At 45.7% G+C, this 27,535-nt stretch overlaps 1 protein-coding gene across 6 annotated transcripts in view; it reads right to left on the bottom strand.

The window, feature by feature from the left end:
* BICD2 (BICD cargo adaptor 2) overlaps nt 1-27,535 on the bottom strand; it is a 68,410-nt gene that overhangs the window by 15,912 nt on the left and 24,963 nt on the right. For all 6 annotated transcript variants that reach the window (XR_003571750.1, XM_027888812.1, XM_027888811.1 and 3 more), the window contains exons 2-5: nt 18,238-18,450; nt 4,276-4,428; nt 2,246-2,704; nt 679-1,698 (exon numbers count right to left, since the gene is read on the bottom strand). Coding sequence is in view for 5 of the 6 variants with exons in the window: in XM_027888812.1 (XP_027744613.1) it covers nt 679-1,698; nt 2,246-2,704; nt 4,276-4,428; nt 18,238-18,450 (1,845 nt within the window). In the remaining variant the exon portion in view is untranslated. The remainder of the gene's footprint in view (nt 1-678; nt 1,699-2,245; nt 2,705-4,275; nt 4,429-18,237; nt 18,451-27,535) is intronic.

Genomic DNA, 27,535 nt, shown 5'->3' with positions numbered 1-27,535 from the left:
ACACCCTTATTAAAATGTGCAAAAGAAAACTTAATGCATCATTCTTAAACAACATTGTACCTTTTTTTTTTTTTTTTAAAGACAACTTCAATTTACATTGCTTTAGCTGTAGAGGAGATGACAAGGCATGTCACACGGCGTTTTAGTGGCAGTTATTTTCATCTACTACACTGCTAATGTGTGTTGAGTGTCACAGACCAATCTCCCAAGACTAATTTTATCTTTCACCCATTACTTTGACCATGTTCTTATACTGCATCCTCATCTTGGAAGGCTCTCTTCTATTCTGCAGTTCAAGAGAGGAGAGTACTTAAGTTTCAGAACTCTTCAAGGGTAACTACTCGAATTCTTTCAAGTGAAAAATAAGATTTACCTCTTCATTTTAGGTGTCTCACATTAAAAACAAGCTGATCTAATCCAGACAGACAACAGACTGAAGTCTCAATAAAGTCTCATGAGTATGTGACTGCTGAAGTCAGTTCTAGCCCCAGCTCTCAGCTTTACAGAGCTGGGTGCCTCCAATGAACAGCCCCCTTCAGCCTCAGACTAGACAAACATCAGCACCCCAAAGCCCCACAGAGCTGGGGGAATGGTAGTGTGACCTCAAAGATAAATTCCTTTGTCCTTCTGCCCCAATTGCCTGACCTTGTGACCTTCCCACCCGTACCACCTGGTTACCTGTTTGTTGGCCTTCAGCACGGTTCTCAGAGTCGCAATCTGCTCCCTCTTGGTGCTCAGCAGCGACTTCAGCTTCAGGATTTCTTCCATGAGGGCTTCCTTGTCCTTGTCCACCACGGGCCCAAGCTCTTGAGTGGCGACACGCTGCCTGGACAGCTCGGTGGTTCTGTCCACAGCAGCCTGCAGGTGTTTGATCTGGTCCCGAATGATGGCGATCAGGTTGTAAATGTTCATGGGTTCCTTCCGCGGGTCGGACACGGGGGACGGCAGAGACGACACCGGGGATGGGCTGCTGTCACCACTCCCGTTCTCTGCCTTTCCCAGCTCAATAGTTAACAGCCCTTTGGAAAGAAGAATGGGAGACCTTCTTCCCTTGGCCTCTGGGCTGCTGCGCCCACCTTTCCCTTCCTTGTAGTAGTCCAGCATCACCCTGTTCGGAGTTTCGTTGTTGCACATGCAGACGTGGTGGTACAAATTGGCCAGCTCCTCACTGAAGGTGACCAGTTCATCCTGGGCCACGCTCAGGCTGCCCTGTGTTTCCCCAGCAACATCACTGACTTTCTTCAGCTCCTTCTCCAGCCTGGCCACCTGCTCTCTGTCATGCCTACTGGACTTTTCCAGGGAGGTGATCTTTTCGGTGAGAGCCTGGTTCTCGGTCTCATATCTACTCTTCTCCTCCTCATATTTAGACTCACATTCTTTGTATTTGGCCTTCAAATTTTTGAGCTCTTCTTTTAGGTCAGTAGTTTCTGCCACGGCCACCTTGTACTTGCACTCCAGGATCTCTGGCCCGTTGATGTCGACCTCGTAATAGTCCCCATCCTCGTGGCTGTCTCGGTCCTTCTCGTTGTCGAGGGCAGACTGACGTTCCTTGCTGGCCTGCAGCTTCTTCATGGCGTTCAGGTTTTCAGTGAGCCTGCCAACCTTCTCGTGCTGCTCTGAGAGGGCCCCCCGTGTGTTTTCCAGCTGCTTCTGAGATTCCTGCAGCGTCGTTAACAAGTTCACCTTTTCTCTTTCCATCTGAAGAGCAGGAACACGGACATTTACATGAAGGGAACTGTACCACTTAAAAAGGGTTTTATTCTAACAGACAGCAACTTAGCCAAGGGTCCATATGGTTGCAGTGATCCAATCACTTGCACATTATGCAAAAGGCTATATAATGTGTTCTAAAATTATCTCAAGTACAGTGTTCACTGCCAACTCTTTCTCATTTCCTCTTTAAATAAATGCACATTTTTACACATTTATTCCCTAGCTGATGGTCTCATTGTAAAAACATCCTTTCAGCTAAAGACAAGATAAAGTTTATTATTACCAAACAAATATTACAAAACGTGCAGCTCGTCTGTGGGGAAAGCTTGGAACTTCATGAAAAGCTCAGAAATACCAAAACAACAAACATTTAACATCCTCTAATTCTAGATCAACCAAAGCCTTTGCAAACACAATAATGAACTCCATGGTGGCCACACGAGATACTGAAAAGCCCAAAATTATTACACCCCAAACAAACTCTAGGGGGCTATTCGGGAGCACGCCATTCTTTAGGGAAAAACCCATTTACCTGCACGAGCTGCTGCTTCAGCTTCTGGATTTCGGAAATGTTCAACTCACTCAGAAGATCTGAGACCAGACTGGGGGCTGGAGGGAAGCTTTCGTTCTTCTTGGGGGTCGAGGTGCTGTTCTTGCCGCCGCCGCCGCCGAGCTTGCTGAGGCAGTTCTGCTCAAACCCGTTCATCACCTCGTCGTTGTTGGGCTCCGTGGCTTCGTCGCTGAACTTCAGCCCATCCAAGGAGATGTTCAGGTGGCTGTTGTACATGGAGTCGTTGATGTTCATGTAGTGGGACAGCTCCTTGCGGAGGTTGTTCTTCTGCTCCCGCTCTGTCTTCAGCGTCTCCAAGGCCTCCTCCAGCTGGCGCTCCGAGATCTCCTTCAGGCGGATGGCATCCTCCAGCTGGCTGTTGAGAAACTCGGTTTCCTCTTCCAGCCTTTTGATTTCGTGTTTCAGGCCTTCAAACTCCACCTGGAGACACACAGATGGAGGGGGGAAAAATAAAAAAACCCACCTCTAATGGAAATGTCTGCCTGCCGGGCATTTTGCTTCTTGAATGTTTGATTTCACTCGAATACGGTGGAAATACAAAACTTTTGTAGTTTCTGGAGTCTGGTTTTGGCGCTTTGGCTGTGCCAAAAAACATGGCTCATGGAATTTACCTTCACAGAGACCATGGACTAAAATTACCCAGCAAATTGTCAAATGAGCTGATCTATTCCAGCTTAATTAGGACAGGTGGGAGATGCAGTGTGTGATACAGAGGCATCCCAAAACAGGCTTTCCTAGCACAGCATGCAAACATTTTCTCTGTTTAACTAACAAATTCCCTGGCCAACCTTCCCACAAAGCCAAGCTCCACATTCCCAAAACCCAGCATGGCAAAGCTACGCTTCTGACACTCTGTGCTGCACTGCCATTAGAACACACCACCGGGTTAAAACTGCGGTCAAGATTTGCTTTTATACACTCAAAATAAAATGTTTTATCATTTTTCTCATCATCCTTTCAGCACATCTTGGGAGGGCTACAGTTCAGACTCTACACTTCAGACTCACACTGATGAGTTTGATGACATGCTGGATGTTTTAACCTGTAAAACTGCATTTTTTTAAAATCTCTCTCTTGCCCTGAAATGATGAACACCAACGATTAATGTGAAATTCTGAATCACTTGGGGGAAGTAGGGAGGAAGAAAGCTTAAAGAGTATTTTTCCTTGCCCTGAAAGAAAGGAAATCATACCACATGATATATGACACTATTTATTTTTGCCAGTTGCTAAATGAATTTTAGATGCCAACACTGAACAATCTGGGAGTGCTGTACCACACCCAACTTACAAACCAAGAACCATCAAGCACGTTATGTTAATTCAGTGATGCAAGTTAAGCCTGGGAAAACTCGATGGCTGCTTCTAGTTATGTCAGCAGGATAATTAAAAGCTCATCAAATAAAGTTCTTCGAGGTAGAAAATGAAATAATCCATTGCCATGAAACAAATGAGCCCTTGATTCTGTATACAGCCACTGAGATCAAATATTTCAGATTGCAGTCCGTTTTCAGAGATTCCAGAACACAAACACAGCAGTCAGTAACTACCAGCAACTATCAGGACGGCATCTGAGGTCAGGTTTGGCTCAGCCCAGAATGGCAGCATCTCTGAATATGAATATTGTTCAGAAACACCCCCGTTTCCAGACACTGTACAAGAGGGAGGGTGGATGGATGGAGAGGATTGTAAAGAGACACTCAAAAACTGGTGGAGCAAAAGGTCTACACCAAGCAACAAAACAGAGTGGCAGAGACTTTGCTTTCATCACAGCGAGAGAAGGCAATGGAAGGACTTGGAGGTCAAAGTAGAGGCAATAAAGCATTACGACTTAAACATTTTGGGACAACTCTTGGAGCTAAAATATAGAACATACAGTCTCAAAAGTAGTACAACCATAAAGAAGTGGTTGGATGTTCAAATGAGACAGGAATTGCAACACAGGAATTAACTGGTGCTACCAAAGCAAACCTCCCTGGTTGAAAAACTTGCCTGATTTTGCTTCAGGACAGACACTTGTTTCTGGAGACAGATGTTTTCCTCTTCCAGCTCAGTGTAGTCTTGCAGCAAGCGTGCTTCTCGGAATTTGTATTCCTTAATATCATCTCGCAGACGGGCCCTTTGGATCTCCACGTTCTGGTTGACCTGGAAGAACAAACCAACCCCCAAAATGATGGTGATTTTGTCAGCTACAATTAAATTTCAAAATTTTACATCTTTCTTTACGTGCACTAATCAATTATATTCTACTGAAACAGAAACCCTTCCCCACGCCCCCTGAAATCACAGAAAGCTACACCATTTACGTATTTATGCATAATTACATGTTTTTTTTTTCTTCCTTCTCTTGACTCAGAAAAAGTCAAGAAACAAGCAGGGAAACCAGCATTCCCACCTGTGTCATCCCACTGGTTGCAAATGACAGGCAAAAGCTTTCCAGACTAGAAGTCAGTGTCCAAATCTGTTCCCCCTTTAACGAGAACAGCCTTTTCACCAGAGAAAAACAGATTCAGGTGACTCCAGATGTTCTTACTCGGACATGTACTTGCTGCTGCTCTTCAACAGGTATTTTCTTTGTGCCCAGAGCAATCATCTGAAAATGTGTTCTAAGGGATTCTTTTGGAGAGGAGCACTGAGTTAAAACTCAAATGAAATTCAAGATTTCAGGTAGGAAAAAACAGAAACTGTGGTTGACTTAGAAAATCTTCCCTCCCCTCAGCCCCAAGACTTATGCAAGATCTTAAAGAAAGGCTTAAAAGAAAAAAAAAAATAAATCACCATTGTTTCAAAATAGGTAAAAAGTCAAAGCCAATATGTTGGTGTAGTATGATCTTTGGATCTTTCATGAATAGACCACAGACCCCTGAATAAACTGAGCTGGCCCATATCCAGCTACGGGAACGGCTCACTGTACTTAGCTTTTATTTTTTTTCCAGTGTTATTTTCCTTCAAGCCACATCTTCAAACACCTCATTAAAACAAAGTGAAAAATTTGTTCTAAAGCACCAACAGAACTAGGTAGGCAAACAGGCACTACACTTGTTTACAGAGGAGGGATCCACACAAGTAACCACACAGGTACCAACAGGCACCCACAGCACACGGAGATAAGGGAATGTTGGCAGCAGGAGCCCGTGCCAAGACTTGAATCTGGCGTGTCCACAGGCACAGAGTCACCTGCGACTGTTCAGACCCATAAATTTAAATTACAGCTCCCTCACGTGCCATTTCAAGATTAGGCTATATAAACTTGCCCGCTTATTTTTAGCAACAGAGAGCAGAGACTGAGGAGCCAAAACTGCTGCAACCAGGCACTGACAGTACAGCAGGGCGAAGGATGAGCTGCTGTATCCCACATTCCACGCCTGAGGAAGTGCTGGCTCCACCTCTGCACGAACCCAGGGCCGCGGGGAAAGCTCGAGGCTCACGTGAGCTCACATCTTTATGTCTCCATAACAACTGCAATGGAGACCTCCAGCCAGATGAGCCATCCTGTTCAACAGGACTGCAAGAGGCTCCACCAAACAAATCATCACACTGTTTTCCCCCGTTCCCAAATAAGTGAGACACAAGGGAAGACCTCCCACAAAGCTACTGGCGAGCTTCTCCCCCCCACCATTCAGGCTGCTGTGCTCCTCTTCCTCTTTGGATGAGCTAATCTTTGCAGAGGTCAATGCCTGAAGGAACCTTTGGGAACCGTCTGGTGTAAAGAAAGAATGGTTTCTGTCCAGCCCTGCCTGTTTCATTCAAAGCAACAGCAAGAGCTCATTATTTAATGTGAGAGTATTGTTGTGCTTGTCTAGCACAAGAAAAATCATTCCATTTCCATGTGTGCAGGAAGGCCAGGTTTAAAAATAGCTCCCTTGTTTCCTGACCGGGGGAGATCTAACCCAGATTTATTGGCTGTTTAGCAAGCTGTGCATTCAATTTGCCCTCAGCATTCCCCTGTCAGATAAATGTGCATGCTTGCAGAGCTGCAAGGTTCAACTGGATGCCGTGTGACCCTGTATAACTGACCAAAAGGTGGGATTTTTCTGCAGGAAAGAGAAGCTAAAGATACCACACCCTTCCTTGATCAGATACAGAAGTGGGGAGTTTGAATGTTCCTTTGACCCTTGTGGCTTCAGTGGCTCAAGGGCATCTCTTCCTTCCTCCTCTGCCCTGAGCACCCCCTGGACACCCCCCAGGGGAGAAGAGGGGTTGGGACACATGGCAATGTCTGGCCAGGCTCTTGGCTGTACCAGGTCACCCCTCCACCCAAAGCAGATCACACAGTGCCAATAATATATCAAAGTGTTGTGTGGAGAACTCACAGCCATAAAATCCCACCGAGTGTTATTCTACCTGACAAACCCCTCAGCTTCCCAACCCAGAGAACATTCCCACCATGCAGAACCCTCCCATCCACCCTGCCTAAGAAAAGACTGTGATCTGTAAGAGATTTTGCCTGATCTAAAGGGTACAGACTGCCTGCAGCATTTCCACCCTCTCAGCTCTGCCTCAGAAGGTTCTGAGAGAGGCCCCTCTGAGTAGCACTGTTACTACAAAGAGCAGGAATTCCTTCAGGATCAAGTCTGAATCCACCCTTGCCTGCCTGTCAAAAACAACAACTACTGTCCTGCAACACTGCCAGAACCCTGCTTTTTCTAGGACGCTCCAGCATATAAAACTTATGTGTAATTTGACCCTGAGAATTATAATAATTGAGAGAAAAATCTCAGGTAGCTGATTCCTTCCCTTGCTTTGGGCACTGCACAGTGGCCTCCAGGTCACCAGCCAGAGGGTGATCTTGCAAGCCAACCTGTGCCACTAGCAGGGGTTCTGTTGCCCTGAACTTCACCAGCTCATGAGGTCAGTTCGAGTTCCCTGCTGTAGTAACACGCTCACACCTGATTTTACTGATCTGTCGTCATCGAAAGCCAAAGCTTAGTTTGCTGAAATTTACTAATTCTAGGATTAGATTTAATTCTTCTAAGTATATCTAGGTATGATCATTCCCTCGTGTTATTCACGGGAAGGAGTCACAAAAAAAGGATGCTGATGGTGGAATAAACACAGTGCAGTCAGACAGGACATCAACTCATATGTATATATTCTGTTGCCGTGGGGAGGAGAAAAATCATGGAATCATTTACATTGGACAAGATCCCTAAGATCATTATCACTAACAAAAAACTGCCAAGTCCACCAAAATAACCAGTTAAATCACCTCTTAGACATCTGAATTACAAGCTTACAAGTTGGTTTGGTTTTTTTTTCCCCCCCCTCTTGTTTTCTTATAGATACTAATCAAAGCACTAATATTTAAAAGAGAAAAAAACCCACAAACATTCCATTGGATCCAACTGTTTGTTACATCAGCAAAAGGTCTGGAAACCTGAACTTTCAGTACTGCAGTGAAGTTCACCTGCACAACACGGCAGGAATCAGTATTAAGCCTCGATACAACACATATGTCCTCTTATATAAGTCATTGCTTGCTCCCTGCTCAAACATTTTATCCCAACCAAAGCTGGCTCTCCCAACCCTTCCCTTGCCAATATTATTTTGTGTGAGAATGGAGGGTTAACACCTGGGCACACGTGGCAGTATCTACTTCTGTTTAAGCTCCCTGCTCCAGTGATGCTCTCCAACTGCAAGCTAAACCCCCAAGAGGGGGTTTAGCTTGCAGTTGGAGAGCATCACTGGAGGATAACCACACCTGACCCCCAGCCACAGGCTGTAGCTGCCCACCCAAGTGGGGCAATCTTTGCCCAGGAGCCTGCTGGGCACTAAAGTCGAGGTGTCTGGCACCGGTGCAGGCCACACAGGCAGCAGCAGTGTGATATCGTCACAGAAACAAACAGATCCACCGCGTAGAAAAACCTGGGAGGGCTGGGATGAGCCTCATGATCAGCAGCTGGGGGGGCAGTGGTAGGTCTTCTGAGATCAGACTGTTAAAATCCATCTGAAATAACCCATTTTAAAACTGGAACAAGTCAGCGATTGTTCATGGTTTCGTTTCCAAACGGTGATCTCATCATCTGTAAAACTGAGCCATTTCCAGGAGCACGAGAGGGGAGCCCACTCCCACTGTGCATTTCCAGCCATCCTCCTTCTTCCAAGACCCTTGTCTGTCCTCCTGGGGCTCTGGGCAGCAGGTGAGCCTGTGCTGGGCACCTCAGCCTCGGCTGATGGTGTGAGTCTGGGTGGAAAACACTGACCCAGACTAACAACAGTGTTATAAATGCAGTAATGCTGCTCCTCAGCCTTCCCCTCCTGCACAGCTTTGCTTGCTTCCAGCAGTTCAACTCCAGCTGCTTTTCAAATCTCAAATCTAAACGCTTGGCAGCTTTCCACGTCCTTCCCTGCCACAAGGAAAAACATTTAACCCTTCCAAGGCCCGCCAAATAAACTTTTAGGTTTACAAATAAACTTTTAGGTTTACAAATAAGCTTTTAGGTTTACAACAGCCCCTCTGCATTCAACAGCCTGTCATTCCCCCAGGTTTGGGAGGACGTGGGGATGTTGTTCCCTGGGGGATGGCTGAACTCTGATAAACCTCGGGGACATCTGAGCTCAAGCTCTGACTGCGGCAATTCTCCCTATGGATGCAAACCAGCAAGGAAAGATTAAACACGCTTCCAGAAAGCAAAATGAACACCCAACCAGCCATACTGACACACAGAGCTCCTCTGTGGGCTTGTCTACAGCCCACATGCACAGGAGGAAAGTTGTCCCAAAGAGGTATTTCAATCAGTAGCTTTAAGTCATATTTAATTTTTTTTTAAAAAAGCATATCGTTACATCAAACAGATCTGTTTATATTTCAGATTGAGGCTGCTTATTAAAAAAGCTAATAACCAAAATCATTCACCCCTGGATCTGCACTTCTTGACAGCAAACAAGCACAAACCCCAGCCCAGTGGAGTGGTGAGGCTCTGCCCAGGGAAGCTGCAGCGACTCAGAGGAAAAGTTACAGAGAGAGAGATCACAAAGCAAACTCTGAGCCAGTAACGTGCTGCAATTGATTCCAGATCCTTGAAAGCTCTCGGGGTTTCATTTCCTGAACCAAAATTAGATTCTTCTGATGCACCAGGTGTCTTAGGAGACTCCAACACATGCAATCCACTGCGACAGTCAGAACTGACCCACTTTCCTTTCTGGAAAATGGGTGAGCCTGGTGAAGGAGCAGCAGGGAATCAAATGCCAAAGGACCTGTCTTTGTCATCACAGCAGTCAATGTGCTGAACAGTCTCACTTTTTCCTAATCAAGCTAAACCCAGGCTAATGCTTTAATGTTTCCATAAACCACTTTTTTAACAGACTGGTAAATAACTTCTGGTCTTTTTGTTGCTACTTTTGTTTTGGCTTTTTTTTGTTTGTTTGTTTTTGTTGTTGTTGTTTTTATTTTAACATCTTTCTGTTAATCTGTGATAATTACTGTTCAAAAAACTCCCACTTCAATGCTCCCAGAGAACAACTGCTCCACACTGTGCTCCATGCCTCCTGCCTCTAGTCCAAAACTGCTGAAGAACTCAAGTCTGTTCTGTCCCCTGTCAAATCCCTGCTGAGCCTGACCCATCAGAAACGTCCACAAACCACCTATTTTCAATAATCATAAGTTTGTCTTGCAAATTAAAGCCTGCCCTCCTCTGTTACAAGGGCTGTGGAAGGCTCCTTTATTTTATTACTCTAACATTAAAGGCCTGTTTTAAAGCTTCCATTAACTGTTCCCAGTGGTGACAGTTTTTGTCGGCTGGATTTGACACTGGCTGCAGGTTCATGGGACTTCAGCACTAGATACCACAAAGCTCCCAGACTTAAAAGAATTCACAATATTGACAAACAGCCAAAGTTAGTACAGCTATCAAAGATTAGAAGTCTCCTACTGACTCAATTTGGCCAGAACTAATTTACATGTAAAAGCACGAGATGAAAGCTTTGGCTGGATTTATCTTCCCAGCATTAGTGTCCTCTTTTTACAAGGTGCCACACCTCTGGAATGTGCTTAGTTTACACTTCCCAATCCCACTGAGATTCAATCGTCTCAAAGCCACTGCCTTACAGCTCCACTACGACTTGAGACAATCTCAATGAACTGAGTCCCAAAGGAGTTCTCTATCCAAATTAATGACACCTGTGACACCACTTCATCTGTAACAGAGGCTTGTGAGACATTTTGCTTACATTTAGACTATGGAAGACGTACTTGTTGTTTATTTCTAATCCACAACACCCCAACTCGCACACTGTTGGATGGTGCAAACCGCAATGTCTCCGATGCAAACTATTTTAAAGCAGCTGCTGTGTATAACTTCACATTAAGCTGGAGGCAGAACCCCCAGTGAGGGCAAAACTTCAAGTGAGAAGGGACAGAAAGCACAGGGAGATCAGGGTGGGTGTAACCCCAGCACTGCTGCTCCCCAGCAGACAAACTGCAGGTTACAACAGGAGCAGGACCCAGACTTTCCTTCAGCAGCCTTGTTTACCACTCAGCACGACAGACTGTAATAACTTTCTGATGACTTAATGCAATTACTTCACATGTACTATGACTAAATGCTCCTTCCCTTTTCACAGCTGTACTTCAGGCAGGGTGTTACATCCAGCCTGTATTCTACAGAAACAAGAAGATGTGGGGACACAGCAATTGGGTCTCCACCAAATAACAACTAAATGTTGTTTCCAGAGATTTCCTTTGCCTCTCGACTGTTATCTTACTGCTACAAGAGGTTTTGAAAGGCCCAAACCTCCACAGGATCAGCTGTGCTGAATATATTTAAGCCACGGCATCCCCTTCCTTGCAGGAAGCAACAGAAGAAGCTGCAGACCAGGAATTAGTAAGATACTGGTTTGTCCACTCCCAAAGTGCACAGTCTGTGCCTGTTATGTCCCCCAGAACAAACAAACAAACAAACAAAAAGTCTTTGTCCATATAAGAGTAACACACTGCCCTCTTTCTTATAGAACGGATTATCTTCCTAACAACTGTTTTGATTAATCATATTCAAATGACACTGTATAAAAACCTGCATGTAGGCAAAACTGGCAGCAGCAGAAATGGAGGAGTCCCTTTGCCATGAGAAAGGCCATGTCCATTGACCCCACGCTGGTTTTTTGTGCCATGAGAGCTTTTGCTCCTCTGAACTGAAATGCCTGAGACACTGTGAACATCAGAGAGCTCTGCTGGAATAACCACAAGAACACACACTGCCGTCATCAAGACACAAAAAGGGCGAGTTCCAGGTTTTATCCCAACAGCACAAGTGGTGGCATTCTGTTGCTGGAAGCAGTTGTCAGTGCCTGTGCTGGCATGGCCATCTGTCTACTGCTAGTTAGCCATAGGTTGTCCCAACAAACATTGCTCCTGGAGCTGCTCACACAGCTTTAACACCGTGAACCTCCTCAGACATCCTCAAAATCCAGACCGAAACCACTTGCTTATGAGGTTGCAATCAGCTGTCTTTTCGATCCCCACAGCAATTGAGGGGCAGGATAATGCTGATAAGAAAAGCCAAGGCCATCTCTCTGGCTCCCTGACCTGAGTTACCCCACGCAGCAGTTTGGATTCCAATATTTGGTTCAGTATTTCCCTCCAGCTCTGGCTGCATTAGGAACAGCTCAGAGCAGAGTCAGTCTGACACAGGGCCTGGAAAATGCCAATTTCTCTGGGCTGCTCCCATCTGCTCGATTTGAGAGCAGCAGACACCTCCCTCTGAACAATCAAGTAGCAGGAGTTAATGAGTAGCTCCCCTGACTAATGAAAAAAAGGGACATAATTCTAAGCAGTGTCAATTAAAAAATCTGGACCCCCTCCACCTGCAGACAGTGCAGTGGGCATTTATGGGGAGCTGTGAAAGGAGACTTGATCTGTTACCAACCCAAATTTATTTCACCTAAAACATGAACAAAAAATAAAAAGCTTGGTTTTGATTTACTGATACTGTTAATCACCTAAAGACCAGTATCAGTAAATCAAAACCAAACTTGAAAACCAAACCATAAGGTAAAAAAAAAAAAAAAGAATGGATTTTGATGGGGTAGCAACTGCAGAGCATTGCTATTTGTGACACTACAGGCACATCCCCGGGCTGGCTCTTTGTCCTTCTGCCCTAGAGGTATTTTGTCACCAGCCACAATTCTTAAAACCTTCCAAATGTTACCTGAAAATAAATCTCAGGGGCAGCTCTGAACTCGTCCATCTGCACAGCACTACGAAACGAAACAAAGGTTTTGCCAAGCACAGCACAGCTCTGAGGCACACCCTGTGGTACACGCTCTTTCCTATTTTCAGAAAATGCCAATCTGACCCAAATGAACCTTCATGGATGGGTTGCCAAGGGTCACCTCCTCGAGGTGCAAGCACAGGAGAAACAAAGCCACCTCCTGCTTCTGCATCCTAAAATCCCACTGCCGGCAGAGAGAGGGGGGAGAACCACAAACACAACAAGCACGACACACACCTCTTTAATTATCACTTTGCACAGCGACTTTAAGCCATTGTTTCACTGATTGGTGTGCCTCCAGCTCCCCTCAAGTGCGCAGATTGATTTTACATCTGTTAGGAGATTACAAGAGGCTTTCTCCCTCCGCTGCTCACGCTCTCAGAAACCCTGGGCAGACCGGAGGTCACCGTGAAGGTCACCAGGAGCTGTGGCTGGAGGGACAGCCTCATCCTGCCATCACTGCGGCACCCGCAGATGCCCAGTGACTTCATTATAAACCCAGCCATGAAAAGCTGCCCCAGCAAGTGTGCTGCCAGGTTAATTCCCAAACAATGGAGAGCCGGGAATCTGAACTGCTAATTGAAGCTTGGAGGATCACATTTAGAACTTAAAACGTCAGAAGAGCAAGAGCTTAATATTTCTTTAAAATGCGCAGTGTTCAAATGGTGACTTTAAACGTCACCTTTGTCAGTATTAGCTCATTTTAGACACTGAGCTTCCAGGCAGCAGCCACCACATCAAGGGAAACACTGCTGTTAACATCTTTCCTTGGAATATATCACTGCACTACAACAATAGAGAAATCACCAACAGATGCCTCCTCGAGTACGTGCAAAGCACATCAACTCAGGTTTCTAAGACAATTTGTCTGCTTCAGAATGAGGTTTTTATTATGCTTCAAATGGCTACAAACTACACAGAGTACTGCCTTTTCATAGAAATACTATGCACTTGTTAAAGGAAAAAAAAAAATTAAAAAATGAACCACTACCAAAAAGGAATAAAACCCAACTTCACTGTAGATGAAAAGGGAGTGAGAGAGCAGCAGCTGCCACCCGCAGCCATCCTCAGGGTGCTGAGCCAGCACACACCATGAGCAAACTGCCTCTGAACTTCGGGCACTGCACAGAGGGCAGGCTTTTGTAAAAAAGAAGAACCACACCAAACCCCACCTTATTCACACTGTGACCCTTCTAACTCCTTCAAAACATCAGAGGACAAGAAATCCAGCCCTGAACACTAACTGTGATGGGCTCAGCACCTTCAAGAACCAGGCTCGTTGCTGTCCAGCTTTTAGAGACAGAACTACTGTCTTTTCCTCCCTTTATGCCTTTGACACCATTTTAATGCCATTCATATCTCTGACCTCTTTTTCCAGTCTTCCCTCTTCTGCTTCCAAAAGCTGCTCTGCTACTATCTCTTTTTTTTTTTTTTTTTTTGCTTGGAAGGAACATCTCTAGAGATCGAGTAATTTTTTTTTCTTCCTTTCTTCTGTAAGATTCGTATCATGAAAGACAATAAATCTTTCAACGCTTCCCTTTCTCTGAGCTGCTCACCTTTATATGTAGCATTACAGATCAGACATTATTCAGAATGGGAACAGTGGTTTACTCCACACCATGTGAATGTGTACAGGAGTACTCTACAAGCATATTTTTGCTGGATGATTAACATTATCTGAAGTTTCTTTGACCTTTGCAATGTATCCGGAAATATCACAGAAATAACGCTGAGAATTTAATACGATTTTTGTTCAATCAAAAAATGTATCCTCCCTTTCCTCCATTTATCTAAAAAGGGAAGAAAGAGTCCTCCTAATTTGATACAGAACTACAGGTCACACTTCCTGAGCCACAGGACTTCAAATCTAGAATGCACTACAATAAACTATTCAAAAACCACTTTTGGCCACTTAACTTGCAGAGCACAGTGTGCAACTTTGAGCACAATAAAGAGTTGATTCCACACATTCTCTGCTGTAACAAACCCCGTGCCTTCTTCAAGCATGGCTCCTGATAGCACTTGTAGGGAATGCAGAACATGCAGGCTTTTCCCTGCTGGGTGTGTTCCTGGATGGGTTATTATCAGTGTGTTCCAGGGGGGGAGGAACAGAAAGGAACAGCTTCCATCTGACAACCTTGGAGGGAGAAAATTGCTCTCATGTGGCTGATAACTCGAGGGGGTTTGAAACGTGGTGTTTGGTATTATACTGTACCATGTGATGTCAGCTATTTCTCTTCACATATATAAAAGCACACACATTAGAGGATATTTCCTTCTTTGGTTTACATAATCAGAACACCTCTTCCTTTCCTGGTAAGGAATCCCTTCTTTATTTTTCAGCTCCTCTGTTTTGGCCACAGCCACCTCATGACTTCACAGCCAGATCACCCCATGAAATCTGCTTTGGTGCCACTAGAACACAGTAGAGAAAAAAGCAGACTAAAAGGGAACAGCAACTAACAATTTCTCCTTCCAGTGACTCTTCCAGGACACAGGAGCTGCTGAGCTGGTTAATAATAAGCACTGAAACTCGTCCTGGGCAACCACCCCGTGGGCCTGCCTGGACAGGACACAGTTAGATAATTCATCAGAAGGCATCAAAATCACTCGTGCCTGCTGCAGCAACCCCAAGTGTGCCAAGTATCACCCTTCTCCTGCCAGAAACAACACCTTCCTTCTGTGCAAGTGTCCTGAGAGGTCACAAAAGGAACGATGGCATCTGGAATGTGCTGCCAACCGATGCAGGACAATTTCTTGTTTCAACCCACCACTGCTGCCAGGAGCGCCTCAAGGGGAGCTGCCACTGGTGAGCTCGACCATCCTCCTTGTGCCACTACTAAGGGCTGAACAGATTCTTCCAAAAGAGTCCTAGCAACAGTAAAGCTATCCTGTCAAAGACAGCTACATAACAGCAAATAAAAATGGTTGCAGCCAGCCCTGACAAGTAAATCTTCCGTGAAAATAAAGCGGAGATTCAGCCCCAGTTGATTTCCTGTGGGGTATTTCCTGTGGGGTTTTGTTTTGCTTTCTTCTGAACTTCCTTCAGGTTTTGACAGGAAGAGCCCTCTGCCTGGCCAGAGGACACACAGACAAGCAGTTTCCACATCCTCCCTCTCACCTGGATCAAATCCAGAACAGTTGCAGTGGAAGTAAATTCTCCTGTTGCCCCAGACATCCTGCAAGTCAGCGCTCTTGACAGGCACTAACCCAGGGCTTCCAAAACACACACAATAAAGACTAGGTCTGTCTACAAACATTCTCCACAAGAAGATGGAGAAGAGCCACAGTAGTTTTTCTGTCACCAGCAGTCAGAAAAAAAAAAAAAAAAAACAAAAGAAGGAATTTCCACTCTGTCTCTGCAGCATAAAACAGCAGATCACGTTCCACCTTTGCCCCCAACACTTTCAGACTACAGCAGCCTTTTTCCCAGCACAGTGTCTCCTTGGACCAATATCAACATAAAGCTTCCACCAGGAGACAGGGCTGAAGCTAAGCATGGCACCAGGGACCGAGGAAAACCACACTGCTCTTCTTGCTAACCAGCTCACTACAGCCACATGTTCTCCCTGATTTCTCTAACACAAAGCCTTCCAATTAAATTTGCTTTTTGACCTACAAATTAATCACAGGAGGCCTGTGCATACCCTCCTGCTTCCGCTTACTGGACAGCAGGGGTGAAATAGTGGCTGTTTGAACCTCTTTCTGATGCACCACAGGAGAGAAAAGCCATGTCCCTCAAGTTGCTCCTGTTGGCTTGGCTGTTTTGTGGGCCATCAGGAGGCCGATACAGGCTCTGTTCACACCCCCTGCCTCACTGTTCCCTACCAGTAATCGTAAGGCAAATCAAACCAGAATGCTACACATAAATGGGCATCTTCAGAGGAAAAGAATCCCAAACCATACACAGTCAACTGGCCCAGATGTTTTCATTTTAACACCAAAGCTTTCACGCCACTTCTTTTTTTTTTTCCCTCCTCGCCCCTTCGCCCCACCCCAGTTTACCAGCAGGAGCAGAAACAGCGGGGCTAAAAAGAAGCATGAACACATGCAGCACCATGACACAAAGCAACAGCCAGAGGAACCCCTAACTGCATGGTTCCAGCTGTTCCTCACATTGTATTTTGACTTTTATTTTTCTTTAACTGAGCTCAGTTTTCATTCAAAGTTTAGAATCAGTCACAGCCAGTTAAATTATCATCAGCCTTTATTTCTAGTCGAGTGACTAAATGCCTCTTCCCTCCTTCAACAGAGGGGAGCTTAAAAAAAAAATAGAATTTTCACAAGAAAGCTGCCAACACCCACTTCTCTTCCTGCACTCTTCCATCCTCACTGGGGTCTTTGTGCATGGGGGAGGTGGAAGGATAGAGCACAAGACAAAACCCACTTTAAAACCTTGCAAACAGCTCATCTGAGGGCTGCTGCATAAAGCAAAACGGAGCTCCAAGCAAAGGGGACTGGAATGTGGCAGTATCTGGAAGGAAAAAACCCCCTCCAGCTGCAGTGACAGTGGGAGCAGACTGGAACTCTGCTGCTCAGCACTCTCTGAGCAGGGTCTGGGATCCCTCAGACACACCAGGCTGCCTCTGGGGTGGGAAGCTTTTCTGTTAAGCTACTCTTAAAGGTTAGGAAATATAGACAAGAGTTGTGTGTGTTTGCAGGGACTGGGTGCCCTGTGTAAGGACAAGGCCTGATTCCAGTTCTCTTATCCCACAGCCAGGACCCAGGCTGTTAAGGAAGTTGACTGGCCTGTTTGATCACCTGTGACAGTCTGCACCATGAATCCTCTCTGTCAGACCCCAACAGGAGGTACTGGGGAACCACCACATCTCCACAGAAGTAGCCCCACATTTCCTCATTTATTTTATCACCAGATATTATCCCTGCATTTGTTACTATACAAAGAAGAAATTGCATGAGACACTTCCAGCTGTGATCATGTGGAGTAGGCTGAGACTCAGACTCGAGCTCTTGGATAACCTCCCCTCAGGGCAGGGGAGGCCAGTCAATCAGCTCAGGACTAGACCAGACTAGTCCCCAGTGCTTCAAAGGAAGGTGCAAGAAAGCTCAGGAGTAATAACTGCTGACTGTTTAATCCATCCATCTGTGGTTTCCCGTCTCTGCAGCTTTTGCCACTCTAAACTGAGGCAATGGTTTGAGCTCTCCAAACAATCTTTTCTGCACCAGTGACTTGTGCTGAGCTGCAGGTTTTTAAAGTAATTAAACTTTATAATTTATAATTTCTTGGTGATTATTTCCCCTTAAAAAGACGAGGTTGCAACAGGAAAAAAAAAAAAAAGGTCAAAGCTACTTTGAAGCAGTAAGTTAAGCAACTGTATGTAAAAGTAAAAGCTGTCACTTCACGAGAGAAAATACATGACTATAAACTTTACTGTGAGTCTCTTTGTGCAATTCAGTGGTTTGCTGTGACCCCACACCTCTCAGAAGGCAGGGTGGAAAACCTGATTTAAAGGGAAATTATGCCACAAATATTCTGCAGCAAGAAAGTCTGCACTGGGAGGGAGGCAGAAGAAGTGCATCCGAGGATCCCTGTGCTTGGCCTAAACAGGTTTTTAAGGCAGCAGTTCTGGGGCTGAGGGAGCTGATATGCAGCACCAGCACTGCTAAACACCTGTCTGTCAAATCACCTTTCAGCTCCAGAATCTTCCCTTTTTTTTTGGTGTTCCACAGCACAAGAAAGCGTGACAATGCAGGCTGTGGTGCACCCTGCACCCCCCCCGCTCACCTCCTTCAGTTCCTGTGCGACGGAATTAAGGCGTTCATTTTCAGACTGCGTGTTGGCAAGGACGTTTCTGATCTGCTTCAGTTCTGTCTGCAGCTCCATCACCTTCTTCATGTAGTATTCTTCTTTGGTAGCTGATTCCTGGATCAAGGTCTCCTCTCTGCTCTCTCCATCTGCTGCTACCTTCTTGTGGTTGGTGTGGGCCTGTCCAAAAGCCTAGAGGAGAGTCAGAGAGAACACATCTTTTATCAGTAAACCTAGAAGTTTGCATAAGTAACTTCGGTTTGAAAATAGTTGATAATATTTACCCTCATACATTTCTCTTTGATGCAAAGGAATGTGACCTTTTCCTACACTCTCCTCTTCTGGGGTCAGCCCTCCAAACGCTATCAAGTGGCCAACGCTGGGCTCGTGAAAACAAACCCCAGCACCTGAATTATCCATTACCCAAAATCCAAGGTACTTTGTGATGCACAGAACGCTCACACAGAACCTCTGTGGGATGGAACAACAACGTACTGACTGTTAAAACAAGACTGGTTTTCAACCAGATGACTGCAAGGCGACCAGGCACTGCTGCACACGCGCGTTCTCCGCGGCGGGGTCGGACTCGCTTCTGCAAAACCAGAATCCCTGCGGTATTAGCAGCCTGTTCCACGCTTACTCGCCCTGACACAGCTCCCTGCAGCTGCTCCTGGCTGGGGATTACAGCCCCCTCCCAGCCGGGGTCAGCAGGTTTGCTCCAGAAGCAGGCTAAGCCCGCGGGGTCAGGCTGGTTGAAGTAGGTCAGCGGACGCTGCCGCAGCCGGCTCCGCTCCCCGCTCCGGGACGTCATCCCCAGCAGAGGCACTCACAGCCAGGTCACGGGGCCAGCCCCTGCAGCACAGCCTGGCTCCGTCTAGACCTGGCATTTGCATTATTTCACCTCCTGCTGCTGCTTCTGTGGGGGTTTTCGTTTTGCAGGTGACGGTCCCCACACGGACACCCCAGGGGCTGTGGGAAGGAGCCTGCCCGTGGCTGTCCCTGGGAGATGTTGCAGAGCAGAGCTGACCACTTTCAGCAGTTTTATTTGCAACACCCTGCCCGGCAGATGGGCCAGAATCAATGGGATTACAGATGACATCTTTCAAGCGCTGCGCACGCGTTCGCCACAATCCGACCCAAGGCCTATCTGGAGCTTTCGGGTGCCACGGGATCTTTTGGGATGCCACTGTCCACGCGGCAAGTTTTCACAGCCAAAATTAATGTCAGGCCAGGTCATGGACAGAGCTGCATCTGAAACTCCTTGTCTAGTCATGCATTGATCATCTTTAGACAGCTCTCCAGAAAAAATACTGTCGTTGCAGGAAAAAAAAATGCTTTGAAGAGAAACAGATTCCAGTATTTTATTACTTCTGTATATGAGAGCAGGCATATTAATAACACAGAAACTACTGTCTATAGCAGGGCTGAAACTGCTGATCAAATATGCTAGCTCTGCCTGTGATTAAAGGCACCCAGATATTGCTCCTCTCAGACTAAATTTTATTTCAGATAAGCAAATATCCATTGAAGAAATTCTAGCCAGATTCACCAAGATGACCCAAGGGAAATAAAAAGCGACACATTTCAGACAGAAAGTAAAGCACCATCTGTGCAAGTCCTTGTCAAATGAGTTTCAACAAAGCAGCTTAAAAGCCTAATACCCAAGATCTCCATAAATGTTAAAGGGATAACAAAAATCATGCCAGCTTCTCAAATACACTATGGTTGTTTTTTTTTCCCATAACAAATTAAGATCCACTTTTTACGGAGCAGCACGGACGACAAATCTCTGGCACAGAGGAAGGGGCTCTGGGCACCTCTTTGCCCAGTGAAGTGGCATCTTTGCAGGATGCCAACAAGCACACTCAGCACACCCAGAGCCACAGCTGAGCAGCCAGACCACAGGGTCCAAGGCACGATTCCACAGGGGAGCTCAGGAATGCCACCCAGGGAAGGATTCCTGGCAATACTGACTCATTTGCTCTTCAAACTCCCCCATGCAGAGGCTGGGCCTCAGGTTCCTGCAACAGCTGAAGAAGAGAGTGTCATCATTTTGCCCGAGTCACAATCTGTATTTAAACACAGAGGCTGCCACAGCGGATGAGACCGGGCGCTTCCATAAATCCAATATCCTGTCTCCTACAGAGGCTAATGCCAGATGCTCCAGAGAAAGGTGCAAGAAACCACTTAATCTCCCAGAGTCGGGAACTGCCTTAAGCCTTGATGCGGAATGCTTAATGTAAATTTGGAAGAGCTATTAACACTGAGTTACCCGTGTAAAATATCCCTTTATTTCTCACAGGTTTGTGCATTTTTTGCTTCAATAAAACCTTGCAACAATAAATTCTGTATTTAAAAATCTTACTCTTACATGACAGGTTTTTGTCAGATCACCGGTTTTCATAAAAGAGAACGCATTTTTGTTGGGAGGCTTGAAGGTAAGTTGTTAATTCCACGGTCTGCTGTCAACAATTCACTGTTTTGGAGACTTCCATCCCAACAGACTATGTAGAACAGGAAACTTTTAACAAAATTGTGCAAAATTACAGGGCAACGCAATTACTTGCCATGGCTACAGCCCAGATCTGTTTTAAATCAAGCTATTAAAAGGAAAACTGACTTTTTACTGCTATGCATGAAACTCCTAAGCCTTCACACATCCCCAAGTCCAGCATCTACCCATCCACTTTTGCTTTAACGTTATCTAAAGCACAGACATAGAAGTCACTCTGCTCTTTGTCCTCTTCCAAAACTCCATTTCCCATCTACTAGGGAAGCAAACTGTTCACAGTTACATTGGAATGATACCCTTTAGAGTATTTATTCACAAAATAAAAGTTTCTGACCTGGGGGCTGCAAAGCACCACGTTCTGCTGAGCAGCTGCCTCGAGGAAATTATAGCAAGACACCAATATCAAGGGACTATCAAAGTTCCCATCTTCCAGATTCCTAAAGATCAGGGCAGAAGCAGTATCAAAGGTGCCATCCCCTACCAGCCACACCAGTCCATGGGGTCCTTCTCCTCTCCTCCCCCCAAAACCACTAGGGAATGCTGCCCAAAAGCCAATTATAACCCCCATGGGAAATCCACCACAATGAGCTGATAAAGGTTTACCAAAGCTAGTGTCATTGGCCAAGGTGCTATTAAAAAATCTTTTGTGTTTGCACCATTTCTTACATCAGCAGACTCCAAGCACGCAGAAGACCCTGTGCTATCACAGCCTAGAAAAATCTCACTGCTAAAAACCATAGCAGTTTCTACAAATTTCATCTTCAGTCAATGGGGTCTTAAAATAAATCTCAAGAATTCAAAACTCTCCATAATAATTACAAATGGAAAAAGGAATATGGATGGCAAGTGGATGAGGCAGACTCACCCAAAAACTGCAACGTTACAGAAAATGATCAAGCGCAGTTCACTTCAAATGAAACCCTGGATCAAACTGCATTTAAACTGCGTTTAAAGTACTGATTTTCAACAGACAGACCCAATAAAAGATGAAGGTTCCTCTAGGTTTGATGATTACACAGATTCATGTGTTTGTTTTGCAGGAGGAACACGATCTCAGTCATCTTACAGACACACAGATGGGGGTTTTTTTTGCAGGAAACCCACCCCACTGAAGGAGGCTTTCACACAGAACTCCAAGCTTTGAGAAGAACATTTTCCCAGTTCCATGAAGGTTTAGCACACTTGCTAAGGTATCAAGTTCTTCTTAACAAGATTGCTAAGATTTTAGACCCAACCTTTCGAAAGAAGCTCTTTGTCGCAGCGCAGCTGTTGGCTGACCACGAAATGTGAAGAATCTCTGAAACACAACTGCTTGGAGAGTTCCAAATGCTTCCCTCAGAACCCCAGAACATACAGGAGATGCAAAGGTTGGTCTCAGTCAGGCTCAAAAGCCAGACTAGGCCTCGGAGAAATTCAGAACAGTGCTGCCTTATTTGCCTTTTTCTTTGATCTGTCACTCTACCTCTACTTAGCCCAAAAATCATGAAATTCAACCAACCTATGCTGGTTATGCTTCCAAATTTGCTGAACTAGACTGCTAAACCCACAAAATAACACAAAATGCTTTTAATAATACCTTTTAATTATCATTATGTCTCATCAACATTAAACTAATCAGGATATGTTAATATGCACCAGAAGATTAATTAGCACTAAAAGTCAGTCGCATTTTTGTTCATGTTTCTGCACTGTCAATCTGAATTTAATTACAAAACTCCAGTACCAGTTCAGTTCCTAGTTCCTTCTGCTTATCTGATTCAAACCATGAGATGTTTTCCATGGCTTCTCCAAGCACTGCACATTTTCCATAATAACAGATTTGTCACGACCAAAAATGATCTAAAAAAAGTAATACCAATGTGCTCTGAAGAGATTGGTGCATCTTTACAGGGAGCAAGGAATTTAATACAGGAAAGTATATTCCCCTTGTGCGTTGCACTCATATATTTTCCTTTTAAATTTTCCTGTAAAGTGCATTCTTCATTGCATTCTTCAGTTAACAGAGCAGCGCTGTGACTAAACAGTTTCTCAGCAAAGTCCTTAAATGAACACATCAGGCTTGGACTGCAGTGAGACACAGGCATTGTCATGTGCTCCCCTAAACATCCTAACCCTCTGAGCATGACCTAACCCTTGTCTCCCACTGACTCAGGCCTCCTTGGCTCCCTTCAGCTGGGTGCCAGGGCTGCTGACAGCATCAGTGTGGTGGGGGCTGGAGGGGCACCAACCAGAGCTCATCCCTCCTTTCCTGACAGCTGAAGTCCTGGACACCAGCAAGGCCTCTGAGCAGAGTCACAAACTGCTCTCTCAACTTTTCACTGAAGAGCTGCCTCATCTCACTCACCTCCCTGCTGCCAAACCCTCCTCAGCAGCACTGGGGAAGCTGCAGCACAGACACAACAGGCATTTTTGTGCCATGATGCGTCGCCAGGGCAAAGAGCTGATGCTTTTAAGAGACCGACATTTGAGAGGAAAAAGAAAATAAAACCTCCCAAAAGCAAGCAAGAGGGTTTTGATACTGCAGTAGAAGGTTCAGATGGTTTCAGAGTGTTGTGTTGCTGGAATTAATAGCAGGCTCCTGTGTGTTCTCTCAGAGATCTGAGGGCAGCCTGGCAGAGGAGGAATTGGCTGTAGAGTTCCCTTGTGCCAAGCCACCAGCCATCCAAACCAGCAGGGATGCTCTGGCAATGCCAGGAGGGACAGGATGGCAGCAGGATGGTCCAGCTCTGATGCTCCTTTCCTTCCATTCGAGCTAAGCCACAGTGTGATCATCAGACTTACTCGAGATTTAACAAGGTTTCAGGTTCAGCAGGAAGAAATGCAAATGCCTTATAAGATCACAATATCCTCCTCACAGATTAGAGAGACCTGCTGATGGCTTTTTTTTTTTAAATGGTAAAAGTATACAGGAGACTATTTTTAGAATATATTACTTTGGTGCACTGCTGCTGGGATTTGATGATAAAAGTCTAATTTAGCCTGTCAGCTTAGTTAGCTAGACACTTAAACTGCATTAACTTGCACTGGAGGGCTGAAAGCAATTGTGCCCCCATCAGCAGCTAAGCAGCAGCTCCACATACTGTCACAAGAGCTAGGGGACAGATGTTGGCCATGCTGGACACAGTTGGCAAGTGGCTGTAGCCTCTTTCCTCGGTCAATATTCCTTTGATATGAGCCCACCAAAAAAAAAAAAAAAAAAGTTGGGGGATAAACCACAGTCTAAATCAAGACAGTGGAAATGGCTTGGAGAAATGCAGGAGACACTTCACTTAAAATCCCCAGCGCCTGACTTCTTTGTTGGAAGGCATGACTGCTCCATTTCCACTGCTTTTGTGATTTGGGATGTAGGGTCCTCTTATAGGTGTAACCCGAGGCTTTACTGAAGCTGAGAGCTTGGCTTCAGGTGTGGAAATTGCTGAAGCAGCTAGGAAGCGGTTTGCTTGCTTCCTAAATGAATTTACGAGGAAAGGTGTTAACATGACAGCTCTTGAGTCTCAGAGGCACACACAAGACCCAGCACGAGGAGCAGCCGCAGCATTAGCCTCTCCCTGCACCCTCCCAGACCTGCCCTTGCAGGTCCCAGCTGGGGTGTGACAGAGCTGCTCCCTGTGCCCGCTCTCTCTCCTCGGCAAGGCGAGCAGCTCTGCCTCTCTGGCACTCCCCCGGTAGTCTCTCAGACGTTCCAACTGTTTTCTGAATCTCAAAGCTGTCATTACAAGGACACCTGCCCGTGTCAAAACCATCCTTTTGTTTCACAAAGGCCACTCGCTGGGTCTGAAGTAGCAATTATTTCTGGACGCTCCTGAGCCACGCTGAAATGTCTTAGGCTGTCCCAGCCCATCACCCCATTGTTGAGTTACAGTGTGAGGCAGCTCCTCCGTGGTATACAGATAAAACATGCTAAGGAGGTGAAAAGATTACCCTCTCCTCACTTAAAATATCGACCGTGTCCTCCCACAAAACAGCCCCAACAGGCGTCACAAAGAGCAACACTTTGGCTCATTCAGAAAGAGAAACACAGGTAGCAGCTATTTTAAACCACCCCTTGGTTCACCACATCCTGCACACCAGTAGGAATGATGCAACCTGGAAATGTGTTAAAGGCCTCCCTCCTGCCCCACCAATTCCCCTGAGAGGGACACAAAGGCAGGAGGGGAGGGAACCATGGGAACCACTCACTGCAATCCACACGCGGCAGGAATTCACTCCCATGCCTTGGAATGCTGCTGCTCTCAGAAGAGGCCGGAGGAGGTGAAGTGACAAGCAATCTACTGGGGCTTTGTAAGGCATCTGCAACATTTTCATGCTCTTTCTAATTCTGGAAATTCACCTCTCATAGAAATTCTTCCCTCACAAAGATTAAAGAAAACATGCCGGGGACAGGGGGAGAAAACAGCAAACTAAACCACCCTTACTCATAAACTGCTTGCTAATATTAAATGTGGAATCTATTTTTTTTGCAGCTGCTTCCCTTCGGGCAGTCTCTGTTAAATAAGTTAAGTATTAGCAGCTATAAATCTCCAGAGACTGGTTTTATTCCCAGCTCTTCAGTACATTTCTTGGCTGTTTGGACAGCCATTCCATCGCTTTCTGCTTCAGTTTCCTGACCTACAGGAGGGACACGAGACTCCCAATGCCCTGTGAAATACAGAATAGTAGTAAATCTAAATAAAAAAAAAAAAACAAACAACCAGTCAGGAACACAATAAACAAGTTTTGCTTTTATACTTCACCTTTTATATGAAAATTCCCATTATATGAAGAAGCAGGTGAAATCAACCTAAGCACTAGTCTGAAAATGTACTTATCCTGGGAAGAGATTTATCCAGCCAATACAGGAGGAAGGACAAACTTCACGGTGACAACACTCCAGCACTTTTATGCTCTGCAGCATTAGTAATTTTTTCTTCATCTGACGTGGTCATAAACCCAACTTGCCAGGACTAACACCTTCTTTTGGACTTCATGAATAACGTGAGAAGGGTGTGTGCACTCCTGACCCGCACCCTGAGCCAAGACTGGCATTTCCCACGTAATTTCCACACCATCACACCACCGGCAAGGGCTGTCTCTTCAGAAGGTGCATGTTTACATCCTTACACCCAGAGTCCTGAATGAGAAGCACTTATATAAGGGAGTATTTTTTTTCGTTTCAGTTGGACCTTCTGTCCTGCAAACAGCACCACGACGCTCGTGAGAACCAACTCATATTCCCCAGGCAGTTACTTCAACAACCAATTTTCTGAGATTAAAAGGTAATCTTCAAAAGTTGAAAACCACAATGAAAACAGGATCAATCCAACACCGTAAAGTATGCTGGCAGCAAACTCCACAAGTCCTGCCCAACCACAAATGCCCCGGAGCCAGAAGGGCTCATCCCAGCAGGCTCTAATTAAACACTGTCACTTGGAAGTGAGAGGCAGGGCATCACTGCTGGATTGCCTTCAGCCTACACACCCAAGCGTGCATGTTTTTTCTCCTTTAACCTTCCCATAAAGGAATCATGAGTGAAAACAGGCCCCCATTGTCCCTCGTGCTCGTTTCCCCACAAGTGAAGCCTCCCTCTCCTGTGCAGGTCCTGCAGCAGCGCTAACCCAGCCAGGAGCTGTGTCCCTTCCCCGGATCCAGGCTGTGCATCCAGCCACACGTGATGCTGAAATGCCAAGCAGCAAGGGGCAGCCTTTAATAAACGCCATGCTGCCCTTCCCTCTGCAGTGAAACGCTGCTGAGCCATGCTAATTGTACTCAGCAGATGAAGCAGCATGAGGCATTAACCCTTGCCTTTGCTCACCCAGTGATGTTTAGGGGCTGCTTCAGCCCTTCTTGTTGTCATAGTCACGGAATTTGCACAACATGTTCCTCCACGAGGCGTGTTAGGGAGAAGAGGAATGAGTTTCAAACTTACTGACTGGAAAATTCTGGCATAAATACAGGAGAAAGGCAATACAGGAGAGCTTGTCTGAAAAGAAACCCTTGCCTTCCTCAATCAAGTCTAAAAAGCAGAGTGATGTCCATTGTTTCGCCAGAGGAAACACACACAGAGATGCCTGCTCTCGATTCAGGAGCACTCCGTTAGATCTGTTTCTGCTGATTCTGTCCTGAAAATCAAGAATGATTTGCAGAAATGTCCCCATTTAGAAGGCTATCATTAGCTGCCCTTACAGCAAAAAAGTGGTTTATCCATCAAAAAATTAAACAGAACCCAATGCCCCAATGAGAAAAGGTGTCATTAATCAAGATGTCCTTTTTTAGAAAAGGATGAAAGTCATAAGACTAAATATTAAACACGGCATTTTATTTCTGTTGTTCTTTACAACAGCTCAAGAGAGATTCAAGCCTTTTTTTCCCCCCTCACAAGGCTTTGTGCTGATTAGCAGAGATCAGCACACTTCCTCCCCTCCTTCAGCTGCAGGCACTGAACTGTGATCAGGGGACATGCTCTCCCTTTGGTGTCACCCAGCAAAGCCAGCCCTGCCAGGACTCATTACTGTCCACCCTGACTCCCAAGGGGAGGTCCTGGAGAGCCGGGAGTTAAAAGCCAAAGGACACGAGTCACGAGGTGTTTCATTCATCTGCCACGAAGGACAGTGGGCGTCGGCTGCCCCTGAAGATGGAAACCTTAGTTTTGTTTCACAGCTCGAGCTATAAATCAGCTAAATACACACCCTCCCAAAATGCTGCCACTCACAAGCACATGTGACTACCGACGTCAAGAACGTGTTTGCTGACAGTGTGGAGCATTTCCTCACCCCCAGTGTCCTGTGC

This window comes from Empidonax traillii, unplaced genomic scaffold (assembly GCF_003031625.1).
Source record: "Empidonax traillii isolate 1590-97213 ecotype Southwest subspecies unplaced genomic scaffold, ASM303162v1 scaffold246:size859669, whole genome shotgun sequence".
In the NCBI taxonomy this organism is placed as follows: domain Eukaryota; kingdom Metazoa; phylum Chordata; class Aves; order Passeriformes; family Tyrannidae; genus Empidonax; species Empidonax traillii.
Note: the sequence above shows the minus strand (reverse complement) of the source record. Positions and strands in the feature narration are given on the sequence as shown.